Source organism: Macrobrachium nipponense, chromosome 7, assembly GCF_015104395.2.
Source record: "Macrobrachium nipponense isolate FS-2020 chromosome 7, ASM1510439v2, whole genome shotgun sequence".
Classification (NCBI taxonomy): Eukaryota; Metazoa; Arthropoda; class Malacostraca; order Decapoda; family Palaemonidae; genus Macrobrachium; species Macrobrachium nipponense.
The window spans coordinates 100,764,491-100,784,377 of record NC_061109.1 but is presented as its reverse complement, the minus strand read 5'-3'; the positions used below and the strand labels follow the sequence as shown (position 1 = coordinate 100,784,377).

General features: G+C 42.7%; 1 protein-coding gene and 1 long non-coding RNA gene across 2 annotated transcripts in view; one reads left to right on the top strand and one right to left on the bottom strand.

Annotated features, from left to right (window-relative positions):
• LOC135217661 (DNA repair protein RAD51 homolog 2-like) overlaps positions 1–19,887 on the bottom strand; it is a 198,034-nt gene that overhangs the window by 139,787 nt on the left and 38,360 nt on the right. Inside the window, 2 exon segments of the mRNA XM_064253628.1 lie at positions 5,867–5,921; positions 6,827–6,956. Of these exon segments, the coding sequence (XP_064109698.1) occupies positions 5,867–5,921; positions 6,827–6,956 (185 nt within the window).
• Positions 3,119–4,339, top strand: LOC135217229 (uncharacterized). Its single transcript, XR_010315085.1, has 5 exons — positions 3,119–3,288; positions 3,526–3,608; positions 3,754–3,836; positions 3,982–4,064; positions 4,259–4,339. It is a non-coding gene; the product is annotated as an uncharacterized LOC135217229 (long non-coding RNA).

The window sequence follows — 19,887 nt, the reverse complement described above, 5'->3', positions numbered from 1 at the left end:
TTATTTTGGAAAAGAATGCCAAATCGAACGTACCTTTCCAAGGAGGAGAAGTCAGCACCTGGCCATAAAGCTGGAAAGGAGCGACTGACTTTGCTGTTTGGGGCCAATGCAAGTGGTGATTTGAAACTGAAGCCCTTGCTGGTGTATTTGGCCGAGAATCCCAGGGCTTTCAAGGGCATTTTCAAGAGTCAACTCCTGTGATTTGGAAATCTAACAGAAGGCGTGGGTTACCTTAATGGTCTTCGAAGATTGGTTCAATGACCATTTCGTGCCAGCAGTGGAGCGGTATTTGACTTCGAAGGGTCTGCCTTTTAAGGCCCTCTTAGTCCTGGACAATGCCCCTGGTCACCCTTCAAATTTGAGCGACATGCATCCTAATGTGAAGGTGGTGTACCTCCCACCCAATACCACATCGCTGATACAGCCAATGGACCAGGGAGTAATAGCAAATTGCAAGGCTTACTACTTAGAAGGACCATACGTGTTGCTTTGGGCCATAGAAGCTAACAAGGAGTTGACACTGAAGCAATTCTGGAAGGGCTCACAACATTGCAGATGCAGTGAAGAACATTGCAAGTGCTTGGGACGAGGTGAAGACGACCACTTTAAATGGGGCCTGGAGGAAACTGTGTCCACAGTTTGTGCACAGTTTTGAAGGCTTTGACCAGGCAGAAGACGTCGAACTGTGACGAGGAAGATCGTAGGGCTAAGCAAGAGGCTGCAAACTAGATCTTGAACCTGATGATGTAACAGAGCTGCTGGCTTCCCATGGAGAGGAATTGTCTGCAGAGGACTTACTAGAACTTGAACAACAAATGATTGAGGAAGAGGAGGCGGCACCAGAGCCAAACCCAGGTCATAACTGTGAAAGGCTTGTCAGAGGGTTTTACTCATCTGGAGAGAGCCTTGGCTTCTTTTGAGGCAGAAGACCCTAACGTTTCTAGGTTTGACAAAATCAAGAGAGGAATCATGGATTTGGTGACTTTCTACAAGGAGACCCTGAAGGAGAAGCAGACGAAGAGAAGTGTGCAGTCCAGGCTTGACACTTTCTTTCACAAGTCTCCAGTACCACCACCTCCCACTCCTAGTCCTGGTAAGGAATTCTGAACTGTTTTACTAATTTATGTGTTTACATAGTGTACATATTAAAATGTGTTAATTTTTAATGTAACAACTACTAAAATGTAAGAGTAAATTGTAACTTCATTAATTTTCATCATTTGTAATTTTATTGCAGAATTGGTGACAGTTCCAGATCCCCCTGTACTACCTGTGACAGTTCCAGATCTCCCTGTACTACCTGTGACAGTTCCAGATCTCCCTGTACTACCTGTGACAGTTCCAGATCCCCCGTACCTGGACCCTCTGTATCAGCCCGCCCACTGCACGTGTACAATCAGGTAAGCAATTTCATTTTTCTCATTTCTGTTGGAAATTGTTTACACCCTACATACATACGTACACTAACTTACATAGTGGTACAATGTGTTTGATGTTGCATAACCTTATTATTATTTTTTTTTTCCATTTCAGACCCCTTTGATAGTGACAGTGACCCAGATGACCCTGAGCCTTTCCATGGTTTTGATGCCTCGCCCTATACATCAGGTAAGGAATCCGTCAACAAATTTGTATAAAATGTTTTATAAATTGCTAATAGAAATTTTATTAAAAGTGTACATATGCTACAATTACATCCACCTTATAATATGTACCCCCTATCATTCTTCCAGATGTAGATGTTTCCCTCATCAGTTGATACAAGTATCACCTCCCCATCCCCAGCCCAAAATCAGTTGATACGAGTAGTATCACCTCTCCCGATTCCTTCAGGTAAAAGAATTCTTCATTTTTTATATTGAACATACGTATTACCACAATACATATGTCAAAACAGTAATAACAGTGCAGTAGTTACAGTAGTAGTCTATCATTTTATATATTTTTTATCATTCCAGACTCCCAAGCACCATGCCCATCACCCACTCCATAGCCCACAGCCACACTCTCATGTACCATATGACCATCCCAGTAAGCAAGCCAACCACTAGAATTTGGTAAGGACAGTTTTTTTTTATTAATGTTTTAATATTACATATGTAATAACCATGTTATGTATGTAACATACATACTATAATCATATGTACTATTACATTATCATTCCAGACTGGCATGCACCTGTGACTTACATAAAACCAGACCTCTACATAGCCTACATGTCTTCATTTTGCTGGAGGTAAGGAATTCTCAGTTGTGTTTAATGTTTGCATACGTACAATAAATTTTGTACACCTAAGTGGTTACATACTGTCCTTTAATATTAATTCTTCATTCCAGACTGGCCCATCCAATCCTAGCCTGTTATCTGTGATAAAGCACACTGAAGTTAGGTTTGGAATGCATCCTTATCATGAATGCTCTACACCTCCACCTCCATCTCCCACAACCTAGGTAACAGCTTTGAGACTCACTAAAGTTGGTAAGTTATGTAAGGAATTTCTAAATTAAGTTTTATACTACATGTTATATGTGATATTAAACCACTGTATGGTGCATATTACTGTATGTAACTTACTATGCATAGAGGTACTTACTAACATGCTAATTATTTTTTGTACATTCCAGAACCCCTGAATGATGTAGGCTATGGGCCACATAAGACTTTGTCCATCCAGGGTTACGATGATGTCAAATATAAACTAAAGGTAAGGAATTAATTAACATACATTAACTCTTTTAGTAGTACACTCTTGATATATCTACAGTAATTAACATATTGCATTCACAAACTTTCTGTAGTGTATATTTTGTACACTAATTTTGTTACTTTTTCCTTCCAGAACCAAACATTTTTCACACAACTCCAGGTTGTTACTACAAGTGTCATCAAGGGATAATACTACAAGTAGAAGCACATTTTTGGATGGAAAAACCTTCAGGAAAGTATACGTATCACATGTAACATGTAGTGTAACAAAGTATGAACAGTAAGGTTTTTACATACAGTAGTACATATTACATACGTACATAACTTTTTTTTACAGGAATTTCCAACCAAGTTTGATTATGTACATATGTAGTACATGTTATAAACCACTGTACGTATGGTTACTGTATGTAACTTACTAAACACATACATAACATGACTTAACTTTGATACTTTTTTGGTACATTCCAGAAAACCAGGACCCCCTCCATGATGCAGGCTATGGGGCCACATAAAACTTTGTCCAGGGTTACTACATAACATAGCACGACAACTGTAAACTATGTACTACTGTACTAAAGGTAAGGAATTATACATAGTACATATAGTAAACATACATTAAGTGACCAAGATCTCTCACATGGGATAAGTGATCAAGGTCCCTCATGGAATTACATACATACTGTACACTCCCTGCTGAACAGGGGGTGTAGACCAATCATTTACAATATTTAAAACCACTGTATGGTGCATATTACTGTATGTAACTACTATGCATAGAGTAACTTACTGACAAAATTATCTTTTGTACATTCCAGAACCCCCTGAATGATGTAGGCTATGGGGCCACATAAGACTTTGTCCATCCAGGGTTACGATGAATGTCAAATATAAACTAAAGGTAAGGAATTAATTAACATACATTAACTAAGTTTTATACATGTTATATATGTGATATTAAACCACTGTATGGTGCATATTACTGTATGTAACTTACTATGCATAGAGTACTTACTGACATACTAATTATTTTTTGTACATTCCAGAACCCCCTGAATGATGTAGGCTATGGGGCCACATAAGACTTTGTCCATCCAGGGTTACGATGAATGTCAAATATAAACTAAAGGTAAGGAATTAATTAACATACATTAACTAAGTTTTATACATGTTATATATGTGATATTAAACCACTGTATGGTGCATATTACTGTATGTAACTTACTATGCATAGAGTACTTACTGACATACTAATTATTTTTTGTACATTCCAGAACCCCCTGAATGATGTAGGCTATGGGGCCACATAAGACTTTGTCCATCCAGGGTTACATAGCAGGACAACTTTAAACTAAAAGTAAGGAATTAATTCACATACATTAACTTTTTTACTCTTGATATAACTCAAAGTAAGGAATTATAAACTAAAAGTAAGGAATTAATTAACATACATTAACTCTTTTTACTACTCTTGATATCTATAATTTACATATTGTATTCAGGACTTTGTGTAGTATTTTGTACTAATTGTGTTATACTTTTACCTTCCAGAGCTACCAGACTGGGATTTTAGTGTACTCCAGGATCTAACAAAGTGTGCAATGCATGTATACGTATAGTGACAGTGTTTAGTGTATACCCTAAGGATTAAGTGTAGTGTACATTGTGCTTTTTAGTGTCACAAGAGTTTAATAAAGAATTATACCTTCAAGAACCATCCTTTGCCATTGGAATAACCACACTACACATCATGCAATCTACTTGCATGTCACACAGGTAAGGTCTCTAACTTTTTCTTAGTTTAAGGCATATTTCCAAGTGTCGTTCCGGCTTACGACGATTTTCGGCTTACGACGCGCCCTCAAGAACGGAACCCCCGTCGTAACCCGGGGACTGCCTGTATTCACTTCTTACGTTCTAAGAGTTCGCATTCGAACTATATCCAAAGTCTACAATTTGCAAATATGATATTGTAGATTCTGCGGAGTAAGAAGGTGATGAGGATGCAACACAACTAACTAGTTACTGTTACTACTATAATTGCTCGTTAACACAAGAGCTAATAAAGCTTCTAAAGGATAGTTACTTTTCTGACTTCCCCAACTAGGAAGAAAGATATACATTTCCTCAATCAAACTCTAACACTTATTTTGTATTAATGAATAAATATAAGTAATTCCCTTTCATGAAAGTATACGTAATTCACTTTCGTGAAAGTGGACGAGTGTCTACCGAAAACTTCGGTAGTTACACGTCACTAATCTTCTAAATTTTCGAAGTTAATTTTATCAAAAAAATTCTAAAAGTTAACAAAAGCGTATGCCGAACCAAAGATCCATTACTTCCCTGTAAAAGTTAGCCCAGACGATCGATGGCGATGAAACACGAAAATCCATCAGGAGGAACTGCAAACGTTGTTTACATTCCAAGCGACAGAAAAAATATGAATTAGAAAACGGGTATGGTTCCTATTCCTGCCACCCAGCGGCGGGGGGGTAGATCACCTGACCTACCTGCCGCGTGTGCCGCGAAATTCGAATTTCTGTCGACGACGGAGTAAAAGCTATGTATATATCTGACAGGTAAGTTGAATGTATGAAACACACATTTCTGTATTACATGCAATACTGTACCACAATGCACAAATGACAATAAAAATACTGTATCAGAGGGAGAGAAAGAGTGGTAGATGCCACATTTTTAAATTGTTAAAACAGAGCAAAAAGATATGCATGATCTTTTTTATTTACTGTATGATTTGTGTGCATTTCCCCCTATCTTGTTAGCATATCAGGCAATTAGGCAGAGTGACTGCAATTGGCTACATTTTTGTTAGGCTAAACAGTACACAACAACAATGTTGTTTTACGAACCATAAGAGGACTGACTTCGCTACCTTGGGCTTAGCTGTACTGTATTTGGAAAGTGGAAGGTTGAGATATTACTGTGGGTATGGTAAATTCACTCCCAGTTCCAGGTGTATTCTTCTTAGTCGGAAATATCACAGGATCTAAGGTAGTGCTTAATCCCATTTTGGGTGTTATCCCTTTACCAGGTAATACTGTTCAAAGACCAAGGGAAGCAGCGACTAATATACTCCCTTCATGTATCACTAAATGTTTGAAGTTAATTCCAATCAAGAACCAAGGGAGACCTTACACATACTACTACTCTTAACAATTCTATTCTAAGAATGTTCATTGCATTACTACACCTGGAAAGTGAAAGTACAGACAACCATGTTCATTCCAGTTATTTGAAGGCTTTAATTGCCATGAGTGTTATGTTCTGTCCTCTGCTGTTAAATCTGTTGAAATAAAACCAATTCTACAGTCATAAAAACCTGACAACCAGCGTATCTATCACCACATTATACTAATGAGGTAATTAATTTTTTTTGTCCTTTTCGGTAAAATCATGTGGGGTTTTAACCAGAACAAATCACAGCTATTAAGATTGTGGATTAAAAGGCAACTAATTATAGTGGTCAGTCTGGCTCAAAACAAATCCCTTACCTTAAATTAAATGAATAATACAGAGCCTTCCACCTCAATAGCTATTTAGGCTATCAAAAAGTGAGGAGTGGGATAAAAATTAAATGGAATTTTTAAAAACTAAATTATTTTGTTAAACAAATGTATCACTTTACAAAAGAACGATTTACTGGTATTAGTGGGCACTTTAAAGCCTGAACAAGCAAATGATAAGTTGATAGTCCTTCCATTTTTTAAGTAAATTCAAAGTTAACATAACTTAAAGTATTCACTCGGACTTCAATATGCTACTGAAGAATTTTCAATCATTTTTTCCCACAACCTGAAAATCAACCTGAAACTGACTTTTTACACTAGAAAAAGTTACTGAATGCAAAGATGCAATATTCAACATGTACTACTTTATTAAAAATCATAATTTTTTATACTAGTACATTCAGCATTCTCTAAAGCACAATGAGGTACTACGTATAATATCATCTCAAATTTCTCAAGAAATTTACAGTAATGCTTCATATGAATTTTTTGGCATATTATACATACTATAGGAGTATCATTTCATTTAAATTCATAGTCAAATATTCAAGATTTTCAGATGTGGGTAAATAAAATAAGGTAAACTTACCGCTCATGCCTGTATGTATTCTCTACATCAATAAAGATCACAGACCTACTGGATCCACCATATTCTTCTGGTAAAACAGTGAGAATAGAGGCATAGAAGCACCACTGAGTTTTCCCAACACCACACGGGCCTAAAAATTGGGGAAAAATTAACATAATTGTTGGATCAACTTGTTTGGGGCAACTTGAGCAAGTCAAAAATCACAATTTTTAAAAGTAAATTGTATTTTTCCTAACTATACAAACCTGAAGTCCTTTACATAAAGAATTACTTTTAGTATAGGCTGGAATTATGGCCATTAAATTCTTGAACAAGGTGGATAGGCAGTAACTACTGTCTGGTAGGCAGGTAGGCCCGTCTGCCTGGATGTAAACCCTCCACTTTGCCTTTCAGCCCAGGTTCAGAATGAGGGGTGGCATGAGGTGGGCATAAATGTAAAGGACCTCAGGTTTGTATAGTTAGGAATAATACAATTTACTTTCAAAAACTGATTTGTTCCTACACGATATACAACCCTCAATCCTTTACATAAGGAAGACTCACTGATTGGTGGGAGAATGTGAGTGAGCCTCTAGAACTGACTGGAGTTCTACACACCTGGGCTATTCCTCTTGGTCATAAGAGCAAGTAGGAGTGCCCTGCCTCTGACAACTTGATCAGAGTATATGAGCTGTATGATCAAGAATCAAACTTCTGGGCCTTTTCGAAAAGAGTGAGGAATCGTGACTCATCCGTAAAAGGGCTGTGAAGAATATTTAATTGGAGGCATAAATGGAAAGTTCTGGGAAGGGTTGCATTATTGCAGTCTCCTTCCTCCCCTTGCTAGAGGAAGGAGCAGGATTGCTTCTATGTTTCTGAAAAGAAACATAGAAAGGAAGCTCGATGTGTAAGCTTACCACATCAATCGCCCAACCAGCCTGTGTAAGTTCAAGTCCTATCCTCAACCTGAAGGAAGAGGAGTAGAAGGACGAGAAGGGGAAGGAAAGTGGAGAGGCCAGTCACTCTTGCATCCTTCTTTCCTCTGAAAGGAGCCGGGTAAGCAAACACAACCTGCAAGCATCCACCACTGGTCCAAGGATAAGAGGTTCCAGGCGACTTGTGGGCAGACCCAAAGAAGAAAGATATAAATATGGTCGCAATGAAACCTCATCTATCTTCCGGTCCGACATATTCTTCGGAGTGATGAAATGTATCCATCCACTGGACTGTCCAACTGCAGAGAAGTCTCTCACGATCTCGTAAGACTCGGAGAAAGACATGTCATTGGGCACTTCTGCATTGGCAGTCTGCAGTGGATAAAGGCATCGACACTCAATGAAGTGTGATCCTTCATGGGTACAGAACAACACACCAATGTAAAGTCCACAGCGCAGACCATGAAGGACTCGGTCTCGTCAGTAGATGCCGACTGACTGCGCTGTCATGCATCCGAGATGTAGTCACAACATGACACCTGCCTTCTGAAGGGTTATGCTGAGAATAACAATACAAATCGTCTATCTTGTTCGCCAGTGATGTTAAGAGACAAGATGATAATTCTTGCGATGTATGTGCACACCAGACGATAGTAATTGCCTACTAAAGACCGAGGTCCCTGAGATGGCAAGACAGAAGTTTCTCATCAGTAGTTGAATCTCAACCAAGGAGAAACAATACTATATTACTAGTGAATGACTAAGGTGAATGTGGACCTATGTCTTCACAGTTGAATCAAGAGAAATAAACTCTCAAGATTCTGATCATAGAAAAAGTCCCGTCAATGACATCAACCAGTGAAGATGGCTTTAATCCCTGTTGTTTTACAGAGGACTCAAAAAGCTATTCCTCTATTTCGTTGCTGCTCAGCAAGAAAGTCAGAGTTAGCAATGAGGGCAGAGTCTTTTAGTAATGAAAACACAGGAAATGTACTGCCTGAAGAACTGCTTCTTGTGGGTTGGATCAAGGAGGAATTTTCTATTTATTTTGGAAGCAGAGCTAGTCGGGTGGGAAACAGGCGAAGTCTTCTGATATTCATTTACAATTCAGGGTGAACAAAGAATAAGTGAACCCCTTACAAATTAGGATATGTATATTAAAAGACAAAACTCAAATTGTCTGAAGATAATCATTCTGCGTCATTGCAGCAGCCGATGGGGCAGGTATGATGGAACAGAAGACTAGGCTACAGACTTCTGTTATACTGTGGGCAAACAGATAGATGATAACGAGTCTAATGAGATATAACTGTCTGAAATTTTCGCAACGGTAAATGTGGTGCAGGAGAGATGGGCATTATACGAGAATTCTGATCCAACCAGAGATCTAAGTCTGTGATTGCCAAGCAGAGAGCTTTGAATTGGTAGTTAATCATTGACAGAGAAACAATACCAAACCGAAAAGAATCTCGGAGAGCAAGCAGTACTTAGACGGAGCCTTTATACCACTTGCTCGACTTGTCATACTGAGTTACCTGGTAGTGCATTCCATGAAGGAATGCGTTCGGCTAGAACCATCGAGCACAAAAAAGATACACTCAAGCATCTGCATTTTAACCGAAATGGGAGGGAAGAAAACTCTCTAATTTAGTGATAATGCAAATGCTGTTGTGCTGTTGGTCAACAATACTATTAGTTATCTCATAATCAAAACCAGTAACTCTTGGGAGATCTGAAAACGGTCATTAGGCTACTCATTTTGAAAACTCTAGAGAGGCTATTAGCTATCACATTATCCTTTTCTCTTACTTTTTCCGTTTTCTGATCTCTGATTAAAACTTCGAAATGCTAAAACACCTCTTGCGTTTTCTCAAAACTAATATCTCTCAGTAACACTGTCACATCGAACACTGGCGGTGGCCAAGGTGTGGGCATTCTTTATAATTCTGAAGCAAATTTACATCCATTGCTTTTGCTCTACTCTTACCTACATTAATTACATTATGCATATTTCCCCTCTTCTCTAACATTGGAAAAGGACCACCAAACTTACAAGATAAAGAGGAACCTTCTTTCTGGACTAGTACTAAAACTTCATCTCTTACACAGAAATTTCTCTTTCACTCTAAGATCATGTTTCCATTTAGTCCCCCTTGACTCCCGTTCTCCTTCGCTAGTTGCCAACCATCTCTTAAATTGTTTTTATAATACTCAAGATTAGTTATGTAATCTTCTCTACCCTTACTTCTAGACAAAGGTCCGACTATATTGATAAATACATTCTCAAAAGATTCTCCTACTGAAGGAATATTACACAACGGAGCTCTGGGAATTACTAATTGTTCGGTGATTTTCTCTTGACCACCTGACTTGGGACGAACATAACGACACAAAACTTCGTCCTTTTAACAACAAAAAGTTTCCTTACACACATCATCGAGAGCGTCATCCAGCTCACACTCAAAAATTTGGGTTAGTGTCTCATCCTCCCCCTGCAACTTGACTAGCTCACCCTTATCCAAAATGTTAGAGCCTAATTCATCACCGTAACTAGTACTAGATACCGGTACATTTACTACGTTACTCTCGACAACTACACCTTCCGTTTGGCTATCACTGTCAACGATAGAGTTAGGTCTCTCAGCCACACTCATGCCGAGATCAACCTCGCCACCTCTATCACACTCGTTCGAATCCACGAACTCACTCACGTTCGAATCCACGAACTCACACTCGTTCGAATCCACTAACTCACTCTCGTTCAAATCCACGAACTCACTCTCGTTCGAATCCCCGAACTCACTCTCGTTCGAATCCACGAACTCACTCTTGTTCGAATCCACAAACAAATTATGACAGCAGTCTATGTCTGTATCTAAACCCGACCTAGTTACTACCATTTCAGGCACTGGAATATCCCTCACAACAGGATTCACATTTTTGGATAAAGCTAAGTCATTATCGACACTAATGTCAACGCCATCCACGGGCAAACTGTCAACTACTGCAAGTTTCACTTCTGACACTACCTGACTTTCTAAGTTCAATTTCAACAATGGACAAAGAACACAAGTGTTAGGAAATCCACCTAACATGACTTTTTCTTCCATGTTGATTTCTGCCCTGTTCAGCACACTCTCTCTCCTAATCAGTGAGACAGCAGCTCCTGTGTCTCGAAGCAAGACCACCTCTCTCAAATCTACTCCTCCAAGAGAGGAAGCTACGCCTTCTGACAGAAATTCTCCAAAAAATTTCCCAGTTTCTCTCATCACATCATTCCTACTTGACGAAAGGTTAATTAGTGATACTGGTTTCTTACCGTCCTTCCTTTCTACTGCACAATTTCTCGCTAAATGCCCTTTCCCATTACATCGGAAACAAGTTAATTCTGAGCCACTAGACGCCATTTTACTCTTACAAACCTTAGACGTATGACCAAGTTTTCCGCATGTATAACAGGAATAGTCACTTTTACTCGCATTGCTATTACTAGGACTGAAACCTTTACTGTTTTGTACTCTACCAGACGAAGGATCATTTCGTTTCTTACTAACACTCAAATTATGAGTTAGACTATACTGTATTCGTCAGCTAGCCTAGTTGCTCCTGCAAAAGATACTTCTCTCCTATCTTCTATATAAAAGTTTAATCTCAGGGGATATGTTATCTTTGAAAATATCTAACAACACTAAGTTCTTCAAACCATCAAAATCCTTGACTTTAGCAGAAGTTAACCAATCAAAAAACAGCCTTTCTAACTTCTTACCGTATTCTACATACGTAATATTTTCGTCCTTTCTCAAATTTCTAAATTTCTTACGGTACGCCTCCAGTAATAGCCTATACGTGCTAAGAACAGTTTCTTTCACGATATCGTAATTATCACATTCCTCCTTAGACATGCAACAACTATACACAGTAAGCGCCCTACCACTCAAAACTGACTGTAAATATAAAGTCCACATTTTTTTAGGAGAACCTACTCTTTCCATTAACTTCTCAAAACACATGAAATATTTCGTTACATCTTCCTCATTAAACTTTGGTACTAATTTCAGCACTGCACTCATACCTAACGTATCAGCTTTGTTTTCGTTCTCGCCTGTCCGACTGTTACGAGTACTTTCCCTTAACCGAGCAATTTCCAACTCATGCATACGTTCTTTCTCTCTTTCTTCCTGCTCATGCATACGCTCTTTCTCTCTTTCTTCCTGCTGCTGCTGCATTACCAACATTTCTCTCTCTTGCTGCATTTTCATTACTTCTCTCTCTTGCTGCATTTTCATTGCTTCTCTCTCTTGCTGCATTTTCATTACTTCTCTCTCAGCCGCTCTTTCATCTCCCTCATACTTTTCTCTTTCTTTCTTCTCAACATACTCACGGAGATCATTCCCCTTTAGACCTAGTAGCTTACCCGACTCAATAAACTCTTTCACCATCTCACTCATCCTGGTTCTTTCTATATTCCCCCTGTTTCAAACTGTTAATGCTGGATATATTCTAAGCAAGGTCACCACAATGTTACGAACTGACTAGAGGTCCGCTTCAGGTTCAATATCATTATAAACAAAAAGAATTCAACACCAGCAGTTGAAACTGGGGATACGAATATAGAAAGAAACACTAACACAACAAAGGTTTATTTACAAGCTTACTAACAAAGATAAATGCAGAATGGTGTCTCTTTTTTTACATAAAAAAGGTAAAATCTTACACCGCATGAACTGGGGGAACAGTGAGGTAATGAAAGTACTTGCCGACCAGCTTTGCAACTCGAAACAATGGCTTCACAGAAGGAGAACTCTAATGGTAGATGCCTTCTTGCCTCCGTTTTGCAGAAAATAATGTCTACTCTTGATACTTGAAGGGTAGGAACTCCCCAAAACCTATAGCAGAACGTTTCTTCTCTGAAGTCTTGCTCAACGTCGAAATAACTCGGTTGTCCACCCCTGAAGACAAACTTGACCAGAATTCGACCGCCAATTCTCGAGCGCCTTTTTCTCTCTGATCTCTCCTAGGTTCCTTCTTCTCTTATCTCTCTCTGACAATCTCTGCTACTGATCTCTGTTGCTGAGCTCTCACTGATCTGATCTGTGACTCTTACTGATGATCTCTTACTCTGTGACTAACTGATGATCTGCTTCCTCCTACTTCGTCTGTCGTATTTACACGGCATTCTGGGGGCGGGGCCTACGGCGAGCGTCACAGACTCCTGAGATTACCGGAACTTCTTAGAAGAATCTAGACAAGGTATTGCATCAGAAATCGTGGCGTTCCTCATGTCACGTCGGTGCCTGTCAAGTTCCACAAAACTCCTGCCGATTCTAGAACCATCATGAGAACAGGCGCTTCCAACACATGCGCGAAAGCATCCGTGCTGTAGAACTTTTTGAAGATGCGTTTTCCTTTCCTTTAACATGTAATTCTTTGCTATGGGTGGGAGGGTACTCTCAGTACAAAAAGGTCCAGGGAACCTGGTCTCCACCATTCCGCCAGCTACATATCAATGTACTGGAAGCCATGGCAGTGTTTCTCACTCTGAAACGGCTCCGGCCAACCAAGAAGTCACATGTCAAGCTAGTTCTAGACAGTGCAGTAGTAGTCCACTGCATAAACAGGGGCGGATCCAAGTCAAGCCACTTGAACCATGTCATGATAGCCATTTTCTCTCTGGCGAACAGGAACAAATGGCACTTGTCAGCCACTCATCTAGCAGGAGTAAAGAACGTAGTAGCAGACGCTCTGTCTCGCTCCATCCCGCTGGAATCGGAATGGGTGTTAGACAAAAACTTGGATCTGTCAACAAATCCCGGGCTTCAGGTAGACCTCTTTGCCACGGAGTCGAATCACAAACTCCCTTGTTATGTGGCACCCAACCTGGACCCTCTGGCCTATGCCACGGACGCTATGGCCCTAGATTGGAATGTAGGGAAAAAAGATTTACCTATTCCTCCGGTGAATCTTCTTCTGAAAGTACTGAATAAACTCAGGTCATTCAAGGGCCCGGTGGCTCTAGTAGGCCCCAACTGGCCCAAGAGCAATTGGTTCCCTCTACTTCTAGAGTTGAGACTCCAGCCTCTACGGATTCCCAATCCCAAGCTAACCCAGTTAGTGCAACTCAGACTGTGTCCAATTCCTCAAGAATTCAGAAAACCCTAGCTTTATGGATTTCATGAAGTTTGCGGCTCGCAGGAACACGGACATTGACCCCTAGAATATTTCATTCTTGGAGTCAGATAAAAGGGAATCTACCTTGCGTCAATATGACTCGTCCGTTAAGAAAACTAGGCCATGTTTCTTAAAGACTCAGACGCAAGTCATGACCACAAATTTGGCCATATCCTTCTTTAGATCATTGTTCGAGAAAGGTCTGGCAGCAAGCACTATTCACTACTACCAAATCAGCTCTTAAAAAGATCTTCCAAAATTTGGTTTTAGTATAGACTTTACAGATTCTTACTTCCTCTATTCCGAAAGCTTGTGCTAGACTTAGACCCTCCGAGAGACCTAAGTCAGTTTCTTGGTTTCTGAATGATGTTCTCAACTGGCCTCAGAAATTGATAATGATTCTTGTAATTACATAACTCTCCTGAGGAAAAAATGTTATTGTTATAATACAATTAAGTTTGTTCATACTTACCTGGGCAGATATATATATAGCTGTATTCTCCGAAGTCCGACAGAATTTCAAAACTCGCGGCACACGCAGTGGGCGGCCAGGTGGTAGCACCCATCCCGCCGCTGGGAGGCGGATATCAGGAACCATTCCCATTTTCTATTCATATTTTATCAGTGCCACTGTCTCCTGAGGGGAGGTGGGTGGGCACTTAATTATATATATCTGCCAGGTAAGTATGAACAAACTTAATTGTATTATAACAATAACATTTTGTTCATGAAACTTACTTGGCAGATATAATATAGCTGAATCCCACCTTCGGATGGTGGGAAGAGACAGAATAGGATTTGTAGGAAACTTAAATTAAGTAGATGATATACACCTGGTTCCTCACCTGTTAGCAAAGTAGACTCTGTGATTACTGTCACTTCAGCCTGCTTGTGCTTAATCAGAGTTGCCAGCCAGGTGGAGACCTGTAGTGCTGGTGCGCTCTGGATGCTCTGTCAACGGGGACGTGACCTCAATGTGACAAGAGCATAGAGCCATACAAATGAGGGCAACGAAGCAACTGACCACCACCTGACCAACTATCCAAGACCCCCTGAACACTAAGCTAAGAGATGGGAGGTCTTCACCAAAGCCTCACCACAACCAAAAAACACAACAACTAAAACCTAACCTAAAAATAACCTAATAAGGGATAGGGAGAGAGCTACCTTCAGCCCCCAAGACTGTGTCTGCAGAAACGTATGGCCCAAGAGAACAACAGTCCTCGTATATCGTTCTCACATCTCTCAAGTAGTGTGAGGCGAATACTGAATTGCTCCTCCAAAAGGTGGCGTCAAGTATGTCCTTGATCGACATGTTCCTTTGGAAGGCAAGCGAGGTTGCGACAGCTCTGACCTCGTGAGCTTTCACTCGCAAGAGGCTCAAATCGATCTGTGTGGAAGACGAATGAGCCTCTTTAATGACGTCCCTCAGAAAGAACGCCAAGGTGTTCTTGGATAATGGTATATCGGGTCGTTTAACCGAACACCAGAGATTATCTGAGGGACCTCGTACTTCTTTAGTCTTGTGGACATAAAACTTTAGAGCCCTGACAGGGCACAGGACTCTCTCAGGTTCTTGGCCCACAAGGCTTGTCATACCCTTGATTTCAAAGCTCCTTGGTCAAGGGTTCGACGGGTTTTCATTCTTTGCTAAGAAAGTGGGACTCAAAGAGCAGACAGCATTGTCTCCTTTGAAGCCCACTCTCTTACAAATGGCCCGAATTTCGCTAACTCTCTTCGCCGTCACCAGAGCAGTTAGGAAAAGAGCCTTCTTAGTCAAGTTCCTAAGAGACGCTTCATGTAGAGGTTCGAAAGGACTCGACATTAAAAGTCTAAGGACTAAATCCAAGTTCCAAGAAGGAGGCCTCGCCTGAGGTATCTTGGATGTCTCAAATGATCTCAGGAGATCGTGAAGATCCCTGTTATCAGACAGGTCTAGTCCTCTGTGTCGGAAGACTGCCGACAGCATACTCTTATATCCCTTGATGTCGGGACAGCCAGCTTCTGTACATTTCTTAAAAATAGCAGGAAATCGGCTATCTGGCTCACAGAGGTAGTGGAAGAGGAAATTCCCTCCTTTCTACACCATGCCCTGAAGGAAGCCCACTTCGACTGGTAAACAGCTCTCGAGGACGTCTCCTAGCATTGGCGATCGCCTTTGCAGCTGCTTTAGAAAAACCTCTCGCTCTGGCCAGCTTTTCGATAGTCTGAACGCAGTCAGACCCAGAGCGGAGAGGTTTCGGTGATATCTTGCGAAGTGGGGCTGTCTGAGTAGATCTTTCCTCCAGGGCAGTGTCCTCGGAAAGTCTATGATGAATGGCATTACCTCCGTGAACCATTCTTTCGCGGGCCACATCGGGGCGATCAGGGTCAACCTCGTCCCCTCCGATGCCGCGAACTTCCTTACTACTTCCCCCATGATCTTGAATGGCGGGAAGGCATACAAGTCTAGGTTCGTCCAGTCCAGAGCAGAGCGTCTATCGCGACTGCTCCCGGATCCAGCACAGGGGAGCAATAAAGAGGCAACCTCTTTGTTCTCGACGTCGCAAATAGGTCGACTAACGGACACCCCCACAGTCTCCAGAGCTCTCGACAGACGTCCTGGTGCAACGTCCATTCCGTCGGCAGGATCTGATCTTGTCGGCTGAGAAGTCTGCTCTGACGTTCTGGACTCCCCTGCGATAAATCTCGTCAGGATCATTATCCGTCTCGCCATCTGCCCACAGCAGAATCTCCCTCGCTAAATAAAACAGAGGACGGGAGTGTGTACCTCCCTGCTTCTTTAGGTACACAAGGGCTGTGGTGTTGTCCGAGTTGACTTGGACTACTTTCTCTGCAACCTTTTGTTGGAAGAACTGTAGCGCCAGAAAAACCGCCGCTAGTTCCTTTACATTGATGTGCCAGGACACCTGTTCCCCCCTCCAGGTGCCTGACACTTCCTCCCCTCCCAGTGTTGCTCCCCATCCCGACACCGAGGCGTCGGAAAACAACACTAGGTCTGGGCTCAGAAGCTTTAGGGACAACCCCTCTCGAAACTTCCGAGGATCTAACACCATCTTAGATGGTTCTTCACCGATTTGGTGATGAAAAGGGTCGCATTCAGATCCTCTCTGACTCTCCATTCGTCTGCTAAGAAAAACTGGAGAGGTCTGAGGTGTAGTCTTCCCAGGGAAACAAACTTTTCCAGCGAGGAAATGGTTCCCAGCAGACTCATCCATTCCCTCGCCGAGCAAGCTTCCTTCCCCAGGAAGGCCGAAACTCTCTCTAAGCCTTGCAGCTGTCGTTCCTGGGACGGAAACGCTCGAAAAGCCACTGAATCCATCTGAATCCCCAGATACATGATGGGACTGTGTTGGGGTCAGATGCGACTTTTCGAGGTTGACCAGAAGTCCCAGGGACTTCGCCAAAGCCAAAGTGAAGTGAAGGTCCTTCAGACACCTTTCTTCTGACGATGCTCTGATCAGCCAATCGTCGAGATACAGGGACACTCTTATTCCTGCAGAATGTAACCATCTCGCTACGTTTTCATGAGCATGGTAAATACCATCGGAGCCGTGCTTAAACCGAAACAAAGGGCTCGGAATTGCCAAACTTTGTCCCTTAGCATAAACCTCAGGAACTTTCTTGAAAGAGGGTGGATAGGCACGTGAAAGTATGCGTCTTGTAGGTCCAAGGACACCATCCAGTCGCCCGGTCTTAAGGCTCCTAGAACCGACTGAGGTGTTTCCATCTTGAATTTTTTCTTTTCTACGAAAAGATTCAGGCTGCTTACGTCCAAGACTGGGACGCCACCCCGACGACTGCTTTGGTACCAGGAAAAAGTCTGTTGTAGTATCCTGGTGACCCCAGGTCTAAGACCTGCTCCACCGCTCTTTTCATGATCATTTGATCCAAAAGATCTAAAAGAACCTGCTGCTTTCTCCCCTTGATACGACGGGGAAAGATCTCTGGGAGTCGTAAAAAGAGGAGGAGGGTCCACAAAGGGGATCTTGTACCCCTGTTCCACTATCTTGAGGGACCACGCATCTGTATCTCTCTCTCTCCACGCACCCGCAAAGAACTTTAGCCTGGCTCCGACAGGCATCTGAAGGACTTTCTTCTCACTTAGAGGATTTAGGTTTGAAGGAACCTCTTCCTCTTGCAAGTCCTCTCCCTCGAGGAGCAGCTCTCGAGGGAGGAGCGCTACGAAAGGGTTTAACCTTCCTAGGAGGTCGTCCAGACGACGACGTGATAGGGACTGCGGGACGTCTTGAAGACTGGGCCAAGAGATCCTGGGTAGCCTTCTCTTGTAGGCTCACTGCCAGGTCCCTTACCATAGCCTGGGGGAAGAGATGGCTCGAAAGAGGTGCAAAGAGAAGCTCTGCTTTCTGCGATGCAGAAACAGACCTCGCTGTAAAATTGCAGAAAGCGCTCTCTTCTTGAGGAAAGCAGTGCCGAAATGAGACACTAACTCTTCCGAACCATCCCTGACGGCCTTGTCCATGCATGACAACACATTGGACAGCTCCCCCAGACTCAAAGAATCAGGACTCCTAGATTGAAGATCCAGGGACTCCTAGGCACCATCTAGGAAGTTAAAGACTTCCAGAGTCTTTAACAGACCTTTCATGTGATGGTCGATCTCCGTTGGTGTCCATGAAATCTTAGCGGACGATAAAAGGGATCTCTTCTGGGCGTCTACCAGACTAGCAAAGTCCCCTTGGGAAGAAGACGGGATCTTAACTCCTACTTCAGATTTGGTCTCATACCAAATGCCGCCTTTCCCACTAAGTCTTGAAGGAGGAAGGGCGAAAGTCGACTTGCCCTGATCCTTCCGACGTTCCATCCAATCCTGTAATTTCTTGAATGCTCTCTTAGTGGACAAGGAAGTCTTCATCTCCACCACTTCCGAAACCTTGCCCGACTTCGAAGACGAAAACTGAGAGGGAGGAGACTTAGGAGCTGCAGGCTGGAACTTCTCACCAAACAAAGAACGTAAAAGACGAACCAGCACCTTGTAGTCGGAAACCGACGAAACTGACGGCTGTTCTTCCTCCACTGAGTCCGCCGGACTACTAAGCTCTCCTTCCTCCCGAAGAGGCAAAGGAGATTGAACCTCTGGAGAGGGCGTGCGCCCAACGGGTCTAGCCTTCAACAAAGGCTTTCGAGGAAGACTAACATCAGCCTCTTCAAAGCGACCGACCTTCTGTCGATCTTTAGAGCTCGAACCACGAAGAGCGTCCTGACCGCGCTGCGCGTCAAGAGAGGTTACTCTTAGTCTCTCTCGAGGAGCGTCCTTACGTTTCACGCTCAAGCGTTCAGCTTTCGCTTTCAAAGCGTCCTTCTGAGCGCTCTCGAAAGCCTTCTCCACAGGCAAAGCGTCAAGAAAAACATCCCGACGAGCGTCTTCAAAAGCGTCCTGCCGAGCGTCTTCAAAAGCGTCCTGTCGAGCGTCCTCAAAGGCGTCCTGACGTGCGGGCGGAGACAGAGACGAACGAGGAGACAGAGAAGGAGACTGCCTCGTCCTCTTGACAGGCAGTCTAGCGTCCTTCCTTCGCTTAGGCTCAACTGCTGCTGGGCGAGTCTTCCGAGCCATTAAGGCCGACAATTGGTCTTGAAGCGACGCAAGAATACTCTTCGTAGGTGAAGAACCGAGAGGAGGTGAAGGGCTGCGCCTGCGAGAAGACGAGGGGCGGGGGGACGCCTCCTTCCTTCTCAAAGGTACAGCAACCTGCCTCTCCGAGGCGCGAGAGAAGCGCTTCTCAGCGTCGTCCTCGGACGACGTCCTACCTCTCTCTGTGGAGGAAACGCGTCATACGACGCAGGCGAAGACCGCAACAAGAGCGGAGAGAGGGGACGTAAAGCGTCCTCCCTAGGAAAAGTTCCTTTTCAACGGACGCGAGTCACTCCGAGCGCTCCACCCCTTGCGCGGGGAGGGCGCCTCGGAGGACGAAAAACAGTCCTTAAGGATGCGAGCCTGAGCACGCTCCTTGGCAGCCT